General features: G+C 36.0%; 1 protein-coding gene and 1 long non-coding RNA gene across 5 annotated transcripts in view; both read left to right on the top strand.

Moving 5' to 3' along the window:
- LOC104724166 lies at positions 3,223 to 5,227 on the top strand. 4 transcript variants are annotated; one of them, XR_757562.2, is made up of 6 exons: positions 3,223 to 3,541; positions 3,705 to 3,790; positions 3,933 to 4,009; positions 4,091 to 4,170; positions 4,262 to 4,387; positions 4,623 to 5,227. It is a non-coding gene; the product is annotated as an uncharacterized LOC104724166 (long non-coding RNA). The 4 variants fall into 4 exon arrangements; XR_757564.1 differs by lacking the exon at positions 3,223 to 3,541 and adding an exon at positions 3,596 to 3,627; XR_002034045.1 differs by lacking the exon at positions 3,223 to 3,541 and having other exon boundaries at positions 3,636 to 3,790; positions 4,623 to 4,710; positions 4,813 to 5,227.
- Positions 15,146 to 22,150, top strand: part of LOC104728293 (sodium/hydrogen exchanger 8-like) — a 16,970-nt gene continuing 9,965 nt past the window's right edge. The window contains exons 1-5 of the mRNA XM_019231936.1: positions 15,146 to 15,159; positions 15,238 to 15,303; positions 15,398 to 15,442; positions 15,582 to 15,634; positions 15,821 to 15,941. Of these exons, the coding sequence (XP_019087481.1) occupies positions 15,146 to 15,159; positions 15,238 to 15,303; positions 15,398 to 15,442; positions 15,582 to 15,634; positions 15,821 to 15,941 (299 nt within the window). The remainder of the gene's footprint in view (positions 15,160 to 15,237; positions 15,304 to 15,397; positions 15,443 to 15,581; positions 15,635 to 15,820; positions 15,942 to 22,150) is intronic.

Genomic DNA, 22,150 nt, shown 5'->3' with positions numbered 1-22,150 from the left:
TAATAGCTCTTCGTATTGGTATACACAGTCAAAAAAATTTGGATTTTTTAACTTCTAAATATTAAAAATAAATAATAAATTTCGTATGAGTATGTAAACTTTAGACTAAAAAGTAATGTTCAATTTTATATTAATTTTACCATACAAATTTTAGACTAAAGAGTAAAGTCAAATGTACAATATTATTAACCCGGTGCTACAACTAAATAATCATTTTATTAGAACGCCAAATTAAGTTAATTAAATTTAAATTGTTGGATTTTTTAACTTCTAAATATTAAAAATAAATAATAAATTTCGTATGAGTATGTAAACTTTAGACTAAAAAGTAATGTTCAATTTTATATTAATTTTACCATACAAATTTTAGACTAAAGAGTAAAGTCAAATGTACAATATTATTAACCCGGTGCTACAACTAAATAATCATTTTATTAGAACGCCAAATTAAGTTAATTAAATTTAAATTGTGTAAAAATTACTTTCCCGCGGTTAAATCCTAGTATAGTAATATTAACGTAGTACTTTTACAACAACCACGTTTACTTAATCATATTTCGAAAGAAAATACTAATTGATAACTACATTAAAAAGAAAACACATATGCTCTAATCTTTATATACCCTTACTAATCTTTATATACCCTAATGACCTGTATGATGCGAGGTAGATATTTCAGGAATAAACACCCTCTACTGGTTAAAAAACCATATTCTCCTTCGTTTGCTTGGAGAAATATTTTTTCAACAAAAGGTTTAGTAGAACAAGGTGCAAGATGGGCGATAAGATCTGGATGCAACGTCTAGGTATAGCAGGATCCTTGGATACCGGATAGTCAACCAAGACCAGCTTCTGGTAGAGGGAGATTGCTCCACCCTAATTTAATGGTTAACCATTTGATAAACCCACAGACTCTGGATTGGCATTTGCCTATATTTGAGGAGTTCATGGATTCGGCAGATATTCAGATTATTCGGAGTATGGAGATCAGTAAAACATTTAAACCGGATAGGTTAATTTGGCATTATACTAAATCAGAGAAATATTCGGTAAAATCCGGCTATCGGCTTGCACGAGATTTAGTTAAGGAAGTTGAGTTCAGGCCGACATGTACGGCTCTTCGGGCACATGCTCGGAAACTTGATGCTCCCTCTAAGGTTCAACATTTTCTCTGGCAGATAGCCTCTGGTACTTTTTCGGTGTTGGATCGACTTGCTCATCGGGGTGTCCGCTGCGATCCACTATGTACTCGGTGTGGGTCAGCGGTGGAGACGAAAAATCATGCTTTATTTGAATGCCCTCGAGCTCGTTTGATTTGGGATTTTTCACCGGTCTTATTATCACCCGATGGCTTTCCATATGGTTCAGTTTTAACGAATTTAGAATTTTTGTTTTGGCGGGCGACATCTCAGTCGGAAGTCTCGGATATCAGTTCCCATTTACCTTGGATCTTATGGTTAATTTGGAAGGATATGAATAAAAAAAATTTTAACGATACAGAGGCAGCGCCAATGGATATTATAAATCAGGCGGTTAATGATAAAATATTGTGGGAGGAGGCGAAGTCTTTCCCAAGGGGATCCACAGATACTTCGGTAACTTTGGAAGTCCAGGACCCTTCTCCCTGATGTCAGGTTGATGGATCCTGGAAGGTTTCTGATCTTTTTGTGGGTTTCGGTTGGTGTTTTTGTAACAGGGAGGACAAAATACTACTCCTGGGAGCAAAATGTCACAAACGAACTCATTCACCCCTACATTCTGAGTTACAAGCTTTGATCTGGGCGATGGAGTCTCTCATAGCGGCGGGCGTGGACTGTTCCAGTTTTGAGTCTGACTGTGCAGAGCTGGTGGTGATGGTGCAATCTCTGGAGGAATGGCCCGTGTTCTCTAACCTGCTGGATGACTTCAGTTTACTTCGATCGTCCTTTCCTGCCTTCACCCTTAGCAAGATCCCGCGTACGGCTAACGTGAGGGCAGATTGTTTTGTCTGTTCCTCGCGCTCATTAGTTTCAGAAGCTGTATTTGTAAACTCTTTCTCTCCGGTTTGGGGAACCAATCTTGGAGTTATATTCTAATATAACGTGTGGTTGACAAAATAAATTTAAAAAAAAAATTAACCTTATCCTTTATCAAATTTTACATCAAATTTCCATTGCAAATAAATGTTCCAAAGACAAAGTTAATAGTAATAATTACGAGTAGAAATGTCAAATAATAATCTTTGCACTTTAATTACTTTTTAAAACCAAAAATACTTTAAAAATCTTCAATTTTTTTAGTAACCAATCAAACAGTACATATTAAGTTTTTATATCTAATTTCAGTATATTAATTTTCTATAAAAATTAAATATAAAGTTTTAAGATTATAAGGTAAAATGGTTTAAATAGTTTTATGATTTGTCCCACATATTCAAAATATAACTATAACTATATTAAATTTTAATAATAATATTTTCTCGCTCATAATTATAACTTTACAAAAATGGGCACTTTTAAAAATACCCTATTTCTTATGTTATTTTTCAAAAATACTCTTTTATATTGTCTATTTTCAAAAATACCATTTTTCTATGTAGAAAATGACTAAATTCTAAGCCGTCAACTCTAAATACTAAATGGGAAAATTGCATTTTGTATATCTTTATTTGGCCTTGAATGCAATAGTAGACCCCATATTCGATATTTGAGAAACATAACCACTAAGGGTAATAAAATTACAGTTGACTCTCTTACGACCAAACAAAAAACAGAAGCCGAATAACAGATGTAACCCGGAGAAAGTCTACAATAGATTTCTTTAAGATCGATTACAAATTAACGTCAACAAGAAGACATAAAAAGACGTCTACTCCTTAATTATAGTTTAAATTTTAATTAAAAAACTTATAAAAATAATTTGATAAACCTATTGATCAAATAATAACTACATAGACTTCCTGCATTGAAATAAAATAAATTTACATATAAATTAATCAAATTAAACAAGAAAAAGTTGATTAGGCTAAAATTATTTGATTTAGAGTTTGGTTAAATAGACTTCTCTGTAAACTATTGGTAGTTGACTTTGTTATGCCATCAACTATTAACATTATATTATCTTAATTTCATCGATAATTTAACGAAACTGATAGCTAAACCTAAACGAATGCATACCCATTGCTTAATTTTAACCTAACCAAATAATTTAACCATATATATACTTCTCTCCATAACTAAAACCTATTTATTTTATGTGATCTCTCTCCCTCAAAAATTTCTCGGCCACCGGAGACTGCGGTCAGATCTTTTATGTGATCTCTCCCACGGCCAGATCTCTCTCTCTCAAAAATTCCTATATTGATAAGTCTCCTTTCCTTCTTCTTTCTAATTTCGTTTATCCGAAAGAGCTTACACTCTCCAACTTCCACCTCTCTGGTCTGGTCGCTTCTGGGGTCGCCACGGTTGCTCCTTCGACAGATCTGGCCGTGGTCACTGCGCCACCGGAGACTGCGGTGGTTCTCTCCTCTGTAACGGAGCCGGCGGTGAGAAAATTATTGTAGGTAATGGCACTGCTTGTTTAGTGTATAGCCAAAATATTGAAAATTAGTGTGACAGCTCTAAACCCTAACAATGTCAAACCAGAAAGGTTGATTTCTGCTAAAAGCTATCTGCTTACTTTGCTGTCTATAATATTGGACTTTTAACATAATGTTGAAATTGTAGTGGACTATCATTGCGGATGTTCTTGGTGCCAATTCTCGGCATCTATTCGAGCTTTATGCGCTTAAGCAGAGTAATCATTACCAAAGGTAATGGTTCCCTGTTCTTTTGTATTCGCTCTTCATTGTAGCTTTCTTTTGCTTTTGTTCCTTTATATGTTTTGTGTCCTCAAAATGTGTCAAAGCCCCACTTTTCGGATTTCAAAAGTGACCCAAATTGTTTTTTTATCAGTTTGATGGGAAGTAAATTATCTGGGTGACTATAGCCTTGAGATCTTTGAAGACCCTTCTGCTATGGCATTGGTTCAGGTAATAAGATCTATCGTTTCTTGATCTGTAGACATTAATTTCGAGAACCCATCTAACTAAAAAAGGTTGATTTTGTTTTAGGTTGGAATACTGTATACTCCGCGAGATCCATCATTTTTTCGTCCTATATCTCAAGGCGTTAAAAGATGCCTTGTTAGATGGTGAGCAAACTTTTTCCCTTCTCACTTGGATCTGCTCTTTTAAATCTCTGATTCTTTAGATCCTCACACACCCGAGTGATTTGCCTTACAGGCTCATCCAAGAGCGAATGCAGCTGAGTTACTGGAGCTCAACCAAATACTGGTGGCAAAGGATCATCCGGGGTCGTTATTACAAGCATTTGATGCTTGGCTACAAAACATAGACAGTTTCACACAGGTACACATGCCTTACATGCTCTGTTTCTATCTCTCTTACATCGCACAAGAATACAAACTTTTTGCCTCACATAGCAGCACACTATAGTAGGATCATGAATTTATGCATTCTCCACAAACGTACAGTGTTGCTATTACTGCTACTAATGAAGCTAATTATCCCAAGTTTCACACATCAATGCAGAGTCTGCATTTTGTTAATGAACTTTATAGCTAAGAATCTATCTCTGATACAGGTTGGAAATGATAAAGCTAGAAAATACTTGAAACTGTAAGTTGAAGGAGTTCTTGTTTGATCCAGAACGTTTTGGTCAGCTTAAGACTGTAAGTTTACTCTCCCCTCTCTCTCTCAATGTTCAAACTTGGATCATCTGTTAAATTGTTATTACCCATGTGCTATTGCACAAATGCTGCCTATTGATGCAGCCGTGTTTGAGACATCAAATACCCGTGAAAACTCATTAGCTCTTGCTCCTCTCGGACCTCCACAACCAAGTAGTCCCGTAGCATCTAGTCCTGTTTGGAATCTCCAAATTACCCAACAGCACCCATCGATATTCTTCTCTAATCTCTTTATGCTCTGTTTTTGCTGCAACAAAAAGCTTCTCTGTTTTGACTTAAGCAACTTATACAATCCTACCATGTACGGAAGAGGCTAGGGAGGACAAGCTCTGCCACCACAACAGTATCTTGTAGAACCACCAATGTACTGCATGTCTCTTCAAGACAATGGAAACAACAATACAAATCTCTTATTGTTGATGTTGCATAAACTTATATGTTTAATATTTTTGAATTTTGTAAAATATTTTTGTTTTCTTTTTAATGTAATACAACTAATTAAAATAATTATTTTGTTATTTTGGATTATTTAATAATTTATTAAAATTTGATAAACAATAAATATGTAATTCAACAACAAATCTTATTCAGAATTTTGTAAAATATGTTTAATATTTTTAATTTTGTACAATTTTATTGTTTTATATTTCATGTAATAGAAATAATTTGAAATTTATTGTGTTGTTATTTTAGATTATTAAAATTTGATAATTAATAAACAATAATTTAAAAAATATTATTTAAATGATTGAGCAACCTACTTTGGGGTTCTTTAGTGGAAGGATGATTTTGTTTAAGTTCTAAGTGAATTGCTTTAATTAGTTTAATATTAATTTATATGATTAGTTTATATTTGAGCAACTTAAGAGAGTTGCCGGAGTGGAGATGGTCTTAAAGAACTCAAGGCTCAACTCACAGGAGGTATTCAAACATGATCTCTAAAGCATATCACTTTGCTATATCATTTTATGTAAATTTAGATTACGTAATGATATCAAAGAATTTTCAAGGTCCAACAGTGTAGAAAATTCACAAGTTTAAATACAAGAGTTGTTTGAACTTATTTTTACTTTGTAATATAGATATTTTGTATTCCTGTTTCATATATAATAAAAATATAATTTTTATAAAATTATGCCAGGTTTCTCTTCTAATTTGTCAAATTATCCAAAAACTGAAAAAAAAATCCTAGAAATTTGTAATTTCAATAAGATTTAGTGTAACAACTAATAGCTAAGAATACCCTTCATTGTAGTGTTGGAGACTGAAATCATTCACAGTTGGGTAATTCTTAGAAAGTTTATATATCACTTCATTTCATACTTATAATTGTAGAATTCTATATTCTTAGAAGAAGTCTTTCGGATAAGTCTTCAACATAATCATTACAAATATTAAATTGATTTGATTGATTTGCAGACGGTTCAGTTTTCCGTGCAGAAGTCTGTCAGAGAAGTCGTCGACATAATCATTACAAATAAACCGGAATTGGTTTTCTAAAACCAGGATTATTATAATTATTATAATTTGTACCATATCTCGCCGAACTCTGTATTCTTCAACCCCGCCGCTTCATCTTCGAACTAAAAAATCAAAATAATTCTTTATATATTTTCAATTAAAGACTTTTTCAATTATACAGACTTCACACAGAACTCCAACACGTTGACTTCCAAATAAGTCTAAGTTAATGACCTAACGGCCTAAGAAACCAAAAACTTGATTTCTCCATATGTATAATATATAATCGTTTCAAAAACATACAGAGGCAAGTACATATCATATATCAAAGCATACAACAAGAAAATCTTTAAAATTATTCACCAATTGGCAATAAATTGGTTTTCAAATTATGAAGACTTCATGTTGATGTCAACCTTGTAGACATAAACTAGCCTCTATGAAGATACTTCCCTTGAAGTCTATTTTGTATGGTCTATTTTTGCAATTACAATTTAATAAACCAGACACCGGATGAAGTCTACTAGGATAGTTGACTTCTTTTGTTGTCTTCCTTTGTTAATATTTTTGTCAATTTTGCAATTAAAAACATAGAACAGAGTAGACTTTTTAGAAAGTTTCAACAAGTTAACTTCGATTACAGTCTATTCTGGTTATTTTTGCAATTGATCAGACCATTGACTTTGTAGTAGACTTCTAGCTAACAAGTAGACTTCATCTATCCGTCAACTAGAAAAAGTAAACTTCGTTGTGGTTAGTTTTGCAATTGACCAAATTTGACTTTCGCCAAGTAGACTACGTACGAAGTCTCCAGGAATGTTGACTTCGTTTGCAGTCTGCCGTGGTCATTTTTGGGGTTGACCAACATTTTATTTTTTTTAATTAGTAGACGTCTTCTGCAGTCAACTAATTAATTTTATATCAATAATATTACGGTCAATGCTTAAATATTTTGGTCAACCCAAAAAATAGTCACTATAGAAGTCTACTCTTTTATTATCGTAAGAAGACTTAGTACGGCAGTCATCACTAAAAAGTCAAGAATATGGTCAATTGCAAAAATACAACTTAGTAGACTGCAAACGAAGTATCTAACAGAAAGATTATAATGCACTCTGAATCATATTTTTTTGTTTTCAAATGAAATTAAGGAGACTGAAATTTTAGTCTACGGGCTCGAAACTCGATAAATTTTTAATTGCAAAACTAACCACATAGTAGACTTTACATGATATTTTGACGGTTAGACTAACAAATGAAGTCTAATTTTGCAAAAAATAAAGAAAAATCACGAAATCTACCGGAAAATAACCTTATGGGTGGTTGTTTCGCAATGTCAAGCAGCCGAGGACGTCGTCTTTAGTCACCAAGGAAGACACCCAACACCAATTTAATCACTATCCAAGAATCATGACATATAACAAGATGAACACACTTGCAAATTTTCTTGGAATAAAATAGAGAGGAGATGGAAGAAAATGAAGTTCTCATAGCATTGGGTGTTATTTAAGCTCGCAAATTCAGGTTGTTGAAGCATTACGAGCTTCAAATTTGCTTGTTCATGGTTGTTGGAAAATTGATGGCGGTGGCACAACCGTAAATAAAAGAAAAAGATGAGGATATGGATGTAATAAACATTTTGCAAGAAATTTAAATAAATTAGAAATAATGGCATTTTTGTGAATACAATGAATGCATAAGGATTTAATTGGGAGAAAGTGACAAATGTTGGAGAGAGAAAAAGAGGTAGTCAGTTTTGCAATTGACTCAAGTTAGGGGTCTAGTTTTGCAAGCACTCCGTACTAAATCCTACCCCTCAAAATATACTCTAAATGTAAAATAGAGAACTCAAACCTAAAAAGAATTCTAAAAATTAATTTAACATATGGAAATGTTCAAAAAAAAATATTTTTGAAAAGGTATATATAAAAGTGGCGTTTCTAACAAATTCTAAAAAAAAAACTGAACTGAAATAAAATAAACGAATCATCATATTCTAGTTATTAAAAGGAATTCTATGTATTATGGCGAAATGCGAGTTAAATCTTAGTTAGTTGTTTACTTAGAAGAGTATTTATTTATTTGGGGACCATACTTTCGAGTTTGAGTGATGGTATAAATTAAATCCTAGACATTTGTTTCCTTTATTCCAGGAAAAAAAAATTAACATTTGGCTTTCTTGTAAACGGATATGGCGAGTAGTAATACTCGGCGCAGCGTTGCCGTCGTACTACGAGTCAATGGAGAGAGCAGTTTCATCATCATCATCTGAGAACGATTCAAGTCCTGTTGATGCTGTCATCTTCGCAGGATTTTCGTTTGTTCTCGGCGCTGCGTGTAGACATTTGTTTAACGACACTAGAGTTCCGTACACCGTCGTTCTCCCCGTCGTCGGCATTGTTCTCGGATCCCTAGCTCTTATTCTATAATGAATAAGAATGATCGAAGTAGTAAGACTTTTGGAGTTTGCTTCTGCCGAATATGGAACTAATCATAACCTTGGGAAAATTGGAAATGTGATTCGTATCTGTAAGCAATTTTTTTTTTCTGTACACAATATTCACTGCAGCAATAGAAAAATTGATTTTACAGGGAATGATATAAACCCTGACTTACTTTTAGCTGTTTCTCTCCCTGCTTTTCTTTTCGAGAGCACTTGCTGGCCCTGGTGTTTTTATTTCTGTTGGAATAAAATAATTATGATTGTCTTTTATCTCTCCTTCATGCATGAGGTTCCTTTCTTTCTCCTTCATGCATGATGTCTTGTCTCTCTCCTTCATGCAAGCCATCTTTGTAATAGCTAGCTTTTATCTTTTTTTTTCTATATATTTGTATTTTTCTTGTATTTTCAGATCTAAGAGAAATAATATTCAGTTTCTCTCTATTCTCTTTATTCTCTGTATTCTCTATTCTCGTTTACTCTTCCGCATATATTTTTACATGGTATCAGAGCTCTAGATCCTTATTCTCTGTCTCTTTTGTTATTATTCATTTTTTTCCTTTCTGGGTATGGAAAACTCAAAACATATTACCTTTCCTGTTATCCTTAAAGGGGATAATATTACATTCTTTGGTCTAGGACTACCAAAACTGCTCTTTGCAGTCGGGGTCTATGGAATCATATTTTAAGCACCTGAAAAGAGGTGACTGTTGGTATTCTGAAGAATGAAGAAGATGTTGCAGATGAAAACCCTTTTGGCAGTTCTGACGCATCCAGCCTTGAGAATGACAAATGGTTTCAAGAAAATCAGATGGTTCTTGCCATTCTCCAAAGCTCTCCAATGCAGTCTCTCCTTAATGCATATTCTTATTGTGAAACAACAAAGGCATTGTGGGATACCCTAAAAGGTGTCTATGGAAATGTTTCAAATCTCAGCCGGATCTTTTAATTGAAGAAGACATTGAGCAATTTAACTCAAGAGGAGAAACCTTTTAACCAACATTTTGGAGAATTCAGAGCTCTTTGGTCAGAGTTGGAGACTCTTCGTCCTCCAACAACAAATCAGATGGTGCTTAATGAAAGGCGTGAACAAGATCAAGTCTTTGGGCTTCTTCTTACTCTCAACCCTTCTTTCAATGGTCTCATCCGTCATATCCTCATATCTTAAAAGCTTCCAAATTTGAATGAGGTTTGTATGCAAATTCAAAAGGAAGATGGATCTACTGGTTTGTTTAGCCAGAAAAATGAGCTTACTATCACGCATAAAGGAGTTTATGACAAATGAGCTTACAAAATGAGTGACTACAACAAGTTATTGTGTGATCACTACAAGAGGAAGGGGCACACCAAGGATAAGTGTTGGGTTCTTCATTCTCATCTGAAGCTGGCTAAGATGAATGAACCTAGGAAGGCTATGTCTGCATCTTATGCTGATGACGATGTGGTTAGAAAATCAGATTTTGATGCCCTTATCAAAGCAGTGCTTCTCTCAAAGAATCTGGTAATGCATTACTTACTCTAAAATCTCATAAGCCAATTATTGTTGATTCTGGTGCTGCTCATCATATGATCAATGATGTTAATGTTATTGATAATGTTAAACCTGCAACTGGAAATGTTATCATTGCTAATGGTCATGGTGTACCTGTTAAAGGCATAGGAAATCTGAAATTGTTTAACAAAGATTCTCAAGCTTTCTATATGCCTGAATTTACTTCAAACCTTTTTTCTGTCAAAAAGGCAACAAAAGATCTTGATTGCTTGGCTATTTTCAGTCCTAATGAGATTTGGTTTCAAGATATTAAGACGGGAAACACTATTGGTGAAGGATCAACAGAGAATGATCTCTATGTTCTTGAAGATCTCAATCTTGTTTCTGCTTTTGCTAATAATTCTGTTTGGCATGCTAGACTTGGTCATCCTCATACCAAGGCCCTTAGTATGTTACTTTCTAAAATGTCTTTTGATCATGAGAAGTGTGAGGCTTGTATTTTAGGAAAGCATTGTAAAACTGTTTTTCCAAACTCTACTACTACTTATCAAGATTGTTTTGAACTTAGTCATTCTGATGTTTGGTCTGCTCCTTGTGCTTCAAGAGATAATAACAAATATTTTGTTACGTTTATTGATAAAAAATCTAAATATATGTGGCTAACTCTTTTACCTTCAAAAGGCCGTGTTTTTGAAGCTTTTTCAAACTTTCACAGCTATGTTTCCACTCAGTTCAATGCGAAGATAAAGACTNTTTAGTCATTCTGATGTTTGGTCTGCTCTTTGTGCTTCAAGAGATAATAACAAATATTTAGTTACGTTTATTGATGAAAAATCTAAATATATGTGGCTAACTCTTTTACCTTCAAAAGGCCATGTTTTTGAAGCGTTTTCAAACTTTCACAGTTATGTTTCCACTCAGTTCAATGCTAAGATAAAGACTTTGAGAACCGACAATGGTGGAGAATATACTAGCAACGAATTCAAGGCGTTCACTTCTAAGCATGGGATTGTCCATCAAACGATTTGTCCTTATACCCCTCAACAAAATGGTGTCTCTGAGCATAAAAATCTTCACCTTATGGAAGTAGCAAGGACCATGATGTTTTACATTAATGTTCCAAAACATTATTGGAGTGATGCTGTCATGACAGCATGTTATCTCATTAATAGACTCCCCACAAAATGTCTCGATGACATTTCTCCATATGAGGTACTAAATCAAACTAAACCCTCTGTTGATTTTCTAAAAGTTTTTGGTTGTGTTTGCTATGTTCATGTCCCAGATGATCAAAGGAATACGCTCGAGCCTAAAAGCCTCAAATGCATCTTTGTCGGGTACTCTTCTACTCAAAAAGGGTACAAATGCTACCACCCAGGAACAAGAAGGACTTATGTCTCTCGTGATGTAAAGTTTGATGAAGACAAATGCTTCTTTGACGAAAAAGATTGGAGCAAATTGAAGGACTTGACAAATTCTGAATCTGATCGTGCTCAAAGCCTCAAGTTCCTTTTGGAAAATATCAATTCTTTAAATGACAGTAGAAAAGAGGTGCTACAAGTTTAGCCGACTTCTGTAATCATGCAGCGGACTTCTGAAAATGTCTAGCAGACTTCTGAAAATATCCAGCAGACTTCTGAAAACTTGCAGCAGACTTCTTCAGACATGCAACAGACTTCTCCAGACCTGCAACAGACTTCTCCAAACCTTCAACAAACTTCTGAAAATGCAGATGATTCTTCTCAACATCTTATGGCTGCAGCTGATGCTCACAACACCAATGGTGATTCTGATAATGAGATTGACATTCATGAAGATGATTTACCTTTGCCTCTCCGAAGAAGTCAAAGAACAAGAACGGATCATAACATTTTGCTGCAAAAGCGGTTATGCTATAATTCTTCAACTGCTCATCCTATTCAAGGTTTTTGTTCTTTAGCTAACCTTCCTACTGATCATCAAATTTTTCTTAGCAAAATTGACCAGGAAACTGTGCCAAAGACTTATGAAGAAGCAAAACACAATGAGGTTTGGTTTGATGTTGTTGATGATGAACATGGAGCCATGAAAAGGAACCACACATGGGATGAGGTGGATCTTCCTAAAGGCAAGAAGCCAGTTGGATCTATGTGGATTTTTACAATCAAATACCACATCAATGGTTCAATAGAAAGACACAAAGCTCGTTTAGTGGCTAAAGGCTTCACTCAAACATATGGAGAAGACTATAAAGACACTTTTTCTCCAGTTGCCAAACTTCATACGGTACGTGTTGTTCTTTCTCTTGCCATTAACCTTTCTTGGGATTTGTGGCAGATGGATGTTAAGAATGCATTCTTTCAAGGTGAACTTGAAGAATAAGTATATATGTTACCACCTCCTGGTATTGATGTTGCACAAGGCAAAGTCCTCAAACTAAACAAAGCCATTTATGGTCTCAAGCAATCTCCACGTGCTTGGTATTACAAATTAATTAAGACACTTCTTGGTTATGGTTTTCACAAGTCCCATGCCGATCATTCACTTTTCACAATTCAGGGGGAAAGAGATATTTCTTATTTATGTTGATGATATTATTATCTCTGGTGATGATAAAGAAGGTATTCAAAATACTAATAAGTCCCTTCTTAAGTCTACTTTTGATATTAAAGACTTGGGTGAACTAAAGTACTTTCTTGGCATAGAAGTATGTCGTTCTGAGGAAGGACTATTTCTATCTCAGAGAAAGTACGCACTTGATCTTCTTAATGATACAGGAAAGCTTGGAGCCAAACCGGTAAATACTCCCATTGAAGAAAAATACAAAGGGGGAACTTGAGGGGGAACCTTATAACAACATTGGACAATACCCAAGAATTGGGGGTAAGCTCATTTATCTCACAATTACTCGCCCTGATTTGTGTTTTGCTGTGAACCAGGTAAGTCAACATATGAAAGCTCCTACCATCTACCATTGGAATATGGTGGAAAGGATTCTCAGCTACTTAAAAAAAATCTCCAGCTAAGCTGCATGGAATCGGGAGCGGGTACGCGAAAGCGGAAGCGTTTGGAAGTACAAAAGCGATTTAAAAAAAAATTAGGAAGCGAATATGCATTGGAAGCGTGTAGTATTATAATATAAAATAATATATATAAAAGAAAATATTTAATTATTTAAATTATTGGATGGTGTTGCAGAGCTAGTGTTTTCCTACATAAAAAAATTACTTAGAATTTTTTTTAACAGTCTGCACACATTAATTAAATAATTACATACAGAAGATATATCTTTTCAGTGGCACAAACATTCCGAGAAATTGTCCAGGTCTGTTGGAAAATTTGCATGTTTTGAATGAGATGACACGGGTTCGAGTCATAAGGTGCTTGTTTTGATTTTCTTTTAGTTTTAACTGATGAAGGCTAAAATGATAATTCCGCCATCATCTTCATCCTACCTAAAACCTGCAATTTTTAATAAACCCTAGCTGCCACCATTACTGTATTTTGTTTACTTTGTTATGGTTTTAAATCTTTACACTAAAGCTTTTCGAATTTATGGAAGATTCAACATAAAACATCATTTTTTTCACATGAAATCAAAAGGTTGAGTTTTCAATAATGTGATGTGGTCATCGACGCTTCCGATGTACAATACTAGCGCTTCTAACTCGGGATCGTTGCTTCTATCACGTTTCCAAATGTCTCAATTTTGGAATCGCGATTCCAAGGCGATTCCATGCGCTTCCGGTTCCGGTTCCGGAGCGAAAAATGCAAGGTCACCGGCGATTCCGTGCTTCGTAGAACTCCAGGCAAAGACATTTGGATGCACAAGAATGGCCACACTGAGCTTGTTGGATATTGTGATGCGGGTTATGCTGGAGACAAGTCCGATAGGAAATCAACTGGAGGCTATTGTACGTTTGTTGTTGGGAATTTGGTCACTTGGAGAAGCAAGAAGCAGAAGGTGGTTTCAAGGTCTAGTGCTGAAGCTGAGTACCGTTCCATGGATGATACTATTGATGAACTTATTTGGCTTAAGGCGTTGTTTTTGGATCTTGGAGTCAAGATATCTCAACCTATCACCATGCGTTGTGACAACCAAGCTGCTATTCACAATGCTTCGAATTTTGTGTTTCATGAGCGCACCAAACATATCGAAGTGGACTATCACCATATTCGTGAGAAAGTTGAACTTGGAACCATCTCTCCCATATATAATAGAAGTTCGGATCAACTTGCTGATATCTTCACCAAGACAACAAATTCAAAGGTGTGCAACTTCATTCTAAGCAAGCTTGGCTTAGTTGATATATTCACAAACCTAAAATGTGATTGTTGTGCTCTTTTTCCCTTGTCCATGGTTTTTCCCATTGGGTTTTCCTGGTAAGGTTTTTAATGAGGCAACTCTATTCTAGGCATGATCTCCCTATGCCAAGCTTGAGGGAGAATGTTGGAATAAAATAAGGTTTTTAATGAGGCAATTCTATTCTAGGCATGATCTCCCTATGCCAAGCTTGAGGGAGAATGTTGGAATAAAATAATTATGATTGTCCTTTCTCTCTCCTTCATGCATGAGGTCCCTTTCTCTCTCCTTCATGCATGATGTCTTGTCTCTCTTCTTCATGCAAGCCATCTTTGTAACAGCTAGTTTTTATCTTCTTCTTCTATATATTTGTATCTCTCTTGTATTTTCAGATCTAATAGAAATAATATCCAGTTTCTCTCTATTCTCTCTATTCTCTATTCTCTTTTACTCTTCCGCATATATTTCTACAATTTCTACCTTTTGTCTTGGAGCTCTTATTTCTAGGCATTGGCCTAGCTTTTGGCATTCCATTCCATCAGTCATTTGGCTTAACTATGTATTCAATGATACGGTAGTTCAAATCACTGTAACACTTTCAGTGAGTTATTTTGCGTATTACACTGTATGCTCCACACCCTAAGCTTCAATGCTAGAATCCTAAATCTATAGAAAACATAAGATTTTTCTACCATGCTTCAATGCTGAAGAGTGGGCTGGGGTCTCTGGAATTTTGACAGTGATGGTTTTGGGGATGTAAGTCGTGGTGATCTATCCCTTCTTTCTATTGTTATTGTGCTATAAAATCCATTATTCATAAAATATTTGTAATAGGTTTTTCGCTGCATTTGCAAGGACAACAGTTAAGGGTGAGAGTCACCAGAGTTTGCATCACTTCTGGTATTTCAAAACTCAGAGTTCTTTTGAAATCACAAGAAAAAAAAATATATTTTCATGTATGAGTAGTACATGACTGTCCTTTTAACTTTTGCAGGGAAATGGTTGCTTATATTGCAAATACATTAGTATTCATACATTAGTACAAAGCGTCTGGGTAGATTCAAAAAATAGAAAGTTAATGTTTTACAAAGACAATACAGCTACTTCTCTTTTATCTATTCTCCAGCAGAACTATATTGCAGTCAATGCTTAAGCTGATTGATACAGTTACATTGCAGTGGAGTTATTATCGCTGAAGGAGTTCTTAGCGGTCGGAAAATATCTTACGAAGGTGCCCCTTAACATTTTATGTTTTTATTCTGTTATGTCCTTCATGATTATTCTGACTACGGAAAAGATGACGTGAAAAATATCTATTTTTCCCTGGATACGTCACTAATTCCTCATTCCACTCCCGCAGTAGCTTTCTTTTTGGCATATATTGGGGTGAAGGAACATTCTCATAAATATTTTTCAGGAAACTCGTGGGGATTTCTTTTCCTCGTATACTTGTATGTCATACTTTGCCATTGTGTTGTGGTTGGAGTTCTGTATCCATTACTATGTCGTATTGGCTATGGCTTGGACTGGAAGGAATCTTGTAAATGCAGATTCTAAAACAACTCGCTGTGAGAAACAAGTCGTTGTACCGAACAGAGTGTTGTGCTAATGAGGAAGCTGCATCAGATCACAGACGCCCGAGTTGTTGACATGGATGTGTGAGCTGACGTGGCAAGACATGAGTGGATGTGATGATGTGGCAAGGAAAGTTGATGACTTGGCATTGAAGATAGAGACGAGATTGTTCTTGGAGATATGAAGAATATTCTTCACAACAAATAAGGAAAGGATAAGATTGAGCAACAATCAATTTCCTTATCCTTGGAGATATGAAGAATATTCTCTACAACAAATAAGGAAAAGATAAGCTTGAGAGCAAACAATTTCCTTATCCCTTGATACGTGGAGATTCGTCCTCTATGGTTTCTCAAGTCGTGTATATATATTCTAGGAGTAGGCCACGAGCCAATTTGAGCACTCTAGAATATTGATACAGTTGTAAACTTTGAAGCCACAAAAATAAGGCCTAGAAGGTGTGTTCCCAGTTCTCTGTGACGTTAATCAGGGAGGTGATTAAGTGCACAGAGAATTGTTTTTCTTTCTCTTAGATCTACACTGGTGAGAGTTTAGATAAAAAAGAGAGAGGGGTGGTTTTATTCTCTTAGATCTACACTGGGTGTTTTTAGATAGAAAAGAGAGAGGCTTAGATTCATTCTTAGTCGGGTTCAATCCTATTGGGAGGAATAGGTTGAGTAAGGGCTGAGACAAAATTGTATCCTTGTAAAAGATAAGTTTTGTTAATAAGATTGAATAGAAAAGCCTTGGCTTTGCGCGTTCCAAGTATAAATTAGTGTGTTGTGTGTCACTATACCATAACAATGGGTATCAGAGCAGACGCCTGATAAAAGATTTTTTTATCTTTTCAACAGGTGAGTTCTTGAGACAAGGTATGGAGAATCCACAACAGTTCATTTATGAGAACAATCCGCTGGTGTTTGACGCTGAGCATTATGATGATTGGAAAGCACAAATCAGACAGATGATTCAGAGTCGTGATATGGAAGCTTGGTTCGCTGTTGAAGATGGATGGTCACTTCCAACACTTACGAACATGAGAGGAGAAACTGTAATAAAGCCCTGTAAGTTGTGGACGGCTGAGGAGAAGTTAAAGGGAAAACAGAACGCTGAAGTGCTATCTACTTTTTTCAGCTGCTTCCCGATGGATCTGTTCGCAATGGTGCAAGAGTGTATGACAGCGAAAGAAGCCTGGGATCGTTTGGAAGCCTTCTTTGAGGAAACCAGAAGGGTGAAGAAGGAAAAATCTGATGTATCACCATCCTGTCATTTCAACAGTCAACTACGCTGGCCTTGTCAGGAGGTCGTAGTGCTGAAGAAGGTATACAAGGATTAGAGGTTTGTCAAGGAATTTCTCAGAAACTTATCATATGTATATCTTTCTCACAAATCTAATGGTAAAGGTGCTTTAAAATCTGATGAACAAAAGGTTGATCAATGTGTGAAATTAGTTCAGACAGATGAACTGCAGATGAAAAAAAACGATCAGAAGGCTGAGGAATCATTCACTTTGAAGATTGTAGAAACTAAGACGTCTGTTCAAGGTAATAAGGAAGTACTGATCAAGAAGCAGTTCAGAAGGCTGAAAAGTGTACAACGGCAGCATCAATCTTCATCATCCATATCTGATGCAGAGAAAGAATCTTAGAGTTCTGAATATCAAGGTTATGGACACTTCCAATCAGAATGTTCTACACTTGAAAGAAGAAGCGTGCTGAAGTGTTACAACCGTCAAGGCTATGGTCATAGGAAATCTTATCTGACATGGAGTGATATTGATTCAGCCGAAGAAGATGATGTGGCTGGCTTATCTATTGAGAAACAAGCCATCTCTCTGTCTAAGGATCTTATTCTATAGAAGAAGGAGAATTATGATCTGGTGTTTGCGAAGGAAGAGCTGCCTTATAGAGTCTTCACTCTTGAGAAATTGTTGTCTGAGGAGAAATTTATTTTGTCTTTGTTGAGACAACGTCTTGAGGATCAGCTAAAGATTAACAAGAGGCTGAGTAAAGGAGCAAAAGATCTGGATAAACGGCTGGTCACTCACAAGGGTACTATGATTGCAAACGGTGGTATGAGGAACCATGGAGGAAACTCAAGTGGTGACGCAAGTGCAGTGAATGGGTCAATAGTGCTAAAAAACAGAGGTGGTGCTGTCAAATGAGCGTCTGAGTTCAACCTGCAGAAGACTAAACAGATGATTGTTGTGAACAACCTGAGAGGGAAACTGCGTCGATGTTGGTATTGTGGTGTGATTACAGATTTAAGAATCGTGTAAGTCAACTCATACGCCAGAAGAAGTTCCACAAAGTTGGAAGAAGAAGCAATCGAGTTTTCATTAAGAAGAATGATTTGTATTGTTATAGTGGATCTTCAAGTACTACAATTAACAATGGTTTACACCTCAAATCGATGAAGGAAAAGACAAGATCGGAAGTTGAGGCAAAAATGTGGAGTGTCGGAGATCTGAACAAAAGAACATGTCGCTGTTATTATGCAAGTCAGAGCCTCCACATAGCTGGCTATTTCAAATGTCTGGTCTGTACTATACCACTCATGTATCTGAAGGAGTGTCGCAAAGATGTTCAAAGATATAGGCGAGTAAACATCAAGAGGCTGACATGATGACTATTTATGATCAACAGAGTGTTGTGTCGAAACACTGGTTCTATGACAATGGTTGTTCAAGGCACATGACTGGGAATCAAGGAAGGCTATACAACTTGAAGAAGGCTTAGCTGACAAGGTCACTTTTGGGGATGAAGCTGTTGGAAAATCAGAGGCAAAGGTGCATCTCGGGGTAAAGATCAGCCCACTATGGAATCTATCTACCTTATTGATGGTCTAAAAGCCAATCTGATTAGCATCAGTCAGTTGTATGATGAGGGTTTAGATGTTACCTTCAACAAGGAAAGATGTCAGGCGGTTGATGAGCGCGACAATATTCAAGTCCAAGGTCAGCGCTCTGATAATAGCTGTTATATATCAAAGTTGTCCAATCCACAAGCAAAAGAGTTCAATCAGCAGTGTTCTATGATGTCTGGAGACATGATCTGAGAATGAATGTATTAACTAGTTGTCGTCAAGTGGAAGTTGCAACACTCAGTAAACTGTGAGAATCACTTCCATCAAGAAGCTGCTGGAAGGATTCAGGAGGGCAGAGTTGTTGTTTATGCTGCTATTACACAGAGTTGTTCGGATGCAGTTAGTGGTGTTGCAAGTCAGAGCTTTGATATAGTTGAAACAATTTGATATATCTCAGATGGGCGAAGCTACAGAAGCCCACTAGGTCTATAGATGTTGTTGCAGGTCAGCGCTTGGCTGATGAATTCATTGTGCTGAAGGAACTGTGTTGTCTGTGAGTCTTCAAAAATAGAAGAAACAAACTTGGAAAAGTTGTGGAGAATAAGGCACGATTGGTCGTACAAAGATCTAAGGAGAGTTCGCTAGACACATCACCTTCACTTTAACACGAGGTAATCAGAAACCTGATAGGGATTACTTGTGTACATAACCTCATACTACATTATATGGATGTTAGCGGGATTGCTAGGAATTGGTTCTTTCAGAAGACTGATTACTTGGAGCAACTGTAAGGTTCTGAGGATCTTAATCTGCGATTAAATATTCGTGAGACAGATGATAAAGTATTCATATACCAATGCAAGTATTCCAAAGGTTTGATCAGGTCATGTGAGTTACAGAGAAGTGGATATGAAGCCACACCCATGAGAGTTCGAAATGATCTATCAAGAGATTGTGGGTATGGTATCACACATGCGAGCGGCTGAAAGGATTGTCTAGTATGTCAAAGGCACATGCAACATAAGGCTGAAGTTTACAAAAGGAGCCAACAGAAACTTGACAAAATATTGCTCTATCACTGTGAAGGATCAACTGGTGGTTGTTGCCTTGTGAGAACAAATCTGATCTTCTGCTACGCTCAGAAGCCTGTTAAGGTACCTCGTTCAATTGTTGAATATGAGGTTAATGCCTTGGGAACCTGTTTCAATCACCTGATGAGGATCAAACAATTGAGAACAGCGTACGGTACATTCTAAGACCTTGCTTCAATTTTGTGTGATAATCGTTTGTTTGTTAATATTGTTGAATATCATGTATCACATACTAAAATTACAATTACATAATCCTGATTTATTCATAGATTAGTTGTGGAGAAACTGATAGTAATAGAACATCAGAGTACTGATTTGCAAATTGCTGATTTGTTTACAAAACTATTGGACTTGGATAAACACATGATTCTGAGAAAAAACATTGGTGTTTGTGAGATCTAATATGTTCTATGAGTTGTGTTGATCAGATATAGGGACATGCATCAGAACATGCCATGGAATTTCTAGAATGTATAAAAGATCAACACTTTGTTTAAACAAAGATTCAGCAGAAAACAGCTGCCTGTCATGCCAATTCATATTGAGGATCTCGTAAAACGTTGTCGTGAAAGAGGAGGTCAAAGAGCTGAGGAGTGTCATTATTATGCATTTCATTCTGAACGAAGTACTGGTTGTTTGTAATTAAAAAAAAAGAGTTATGTGGCTGGTATGTCTGCAACAGAGCTCTGAAGCATAATAACAAGGGAATGCACATATATATGTGGTTGAGAAGTCAAGTGATATCGCTGATATAAATCAGGAGATTCAGCCGAAGATCGTTCATATCATAAAACTATGAAGATCATTCATGTCTGTTGGATCTAAGCTCTAAGGTAGTGTATCATGCAAAGACAAAAAAAAAGGACTTGATACACTCCTGTCAATGCACTCTCCAAAGTAAATTTCAGCTGCCTACTTCACGTTGATGGTGAACCATGAACTAATCGAAGGCATGCCAGAGCGAAAGACTAGCCACTGATCATAGAGCTGTTTCGTGAAGATTCACAATAGGTTGTGGTAGTTTCAGGTGAAGTCCTCAACAAGTGGTTGACACACATTAGGGAACAGACTTTAAGGTATAAAAACCTCTTGCTTTAAGAAGTAAAAGTTAATATACGAGTGCTCTTGATGGTCTATTGCTTTTCTGGTTCCCTCACTTCGTGTGATTAACTATGTTTGGATGTCTAAGGTTGTGTATAAAAGTCTGGAAAAAAAAATGTGTTGTAAAATCAATGTTTTGTAGTTAAATTCATATGATTNTATTGGACTTGGATAAACACATGATTCTGAGAAAAAACATTGGTGTTTGTGAGATCTAATATGTTCTATGAGTTGTGTTGATCAGATATAGGGACATGCATCAGAACATGCCATGGAATTTCTAGAATGTATAAAAGATCAACACTTTGTTTAAACAAAGATTCAGCAGAAAACAGCTGCCTGTCATGCCAATTCATATTGAGGATCTCGTAAAACGTTGTCGTGAAAGAGGAGGTCAAAGAGCTGAGGAGTGTCATTATTATGCATTTCATTCTGAACGAAGTACTGGTTGTTTGTAATTAAAAAAAAAGAGTTATGTGGCTGGTATGTCTGCAACAGAGCTCTGAAGCATAATAACAAGGGAATGCACATATATATGTGGTTGAGAAGTCAAGTGATATCGCTGATATAAATCAGGAGATTCAGCCGAAGATCGTTCATATCATAAAACTATGAAGATCATTCATGTCTGTTGGATCTAAGCTCTAAGGTAGTGTATCATGCAAAGACAAAAAAAAAGGACTTGATACACTCCTGTCAATGCACTCTCCAAAGTAAATTTCAGCTGCCTACTTCACGTTGATGGTGAACCATGAACTAATCGAAGGCATGCCAGAGCGAAAGACTAGCCACTGATCATAGAGCTGTTTCGTGAAGATTCACAATAGGTTGTGGTAGTTTCAGGTGAAGTCCTCAACAAGTGGTTGACACACATTAGGGAACAGACTTTAAGGTATAAAAACCTCTTGCTTTAAGAAGTAAAAGTTAATATACGAGTGCTCTTGATGGTCTATTGCTTTTCTGGTTCCCTCACTTCGTGTGATTAACTATGTTTGGATGTCTAAGGTTGTGTATAAAAGTCTGGAAAAAAAAATGTGTTGTAAAATCAATGTTTTGTAGTTAAATTCATATGATTGATTGCTGAAACACGAGGCTGATTGTAAATATTGTTGATGAGAAATGTTTGTATGTTTTCAACAAGTGTGCACTGATGTGTGTGTTAAGTGTTTCAGGTT

Source organism: Camelina sativa, chromosome 11, assembly GCF_000633955.1.
Source record: "Camelina sativa cultivar DH55 chromosome 11, Cs, whole genome shotgun sequence".
In the NCBI taxonomy this organism is placed as follows: Eukaryota; Viridiplantae; Streptophyta; class Magnoliopsida; order Brassicales; family Brassicaceae; genus Camelina; species Camelina sativa.
This window is presented reverse-complemented; position numbering and strand designations above follow the sequence as displayed.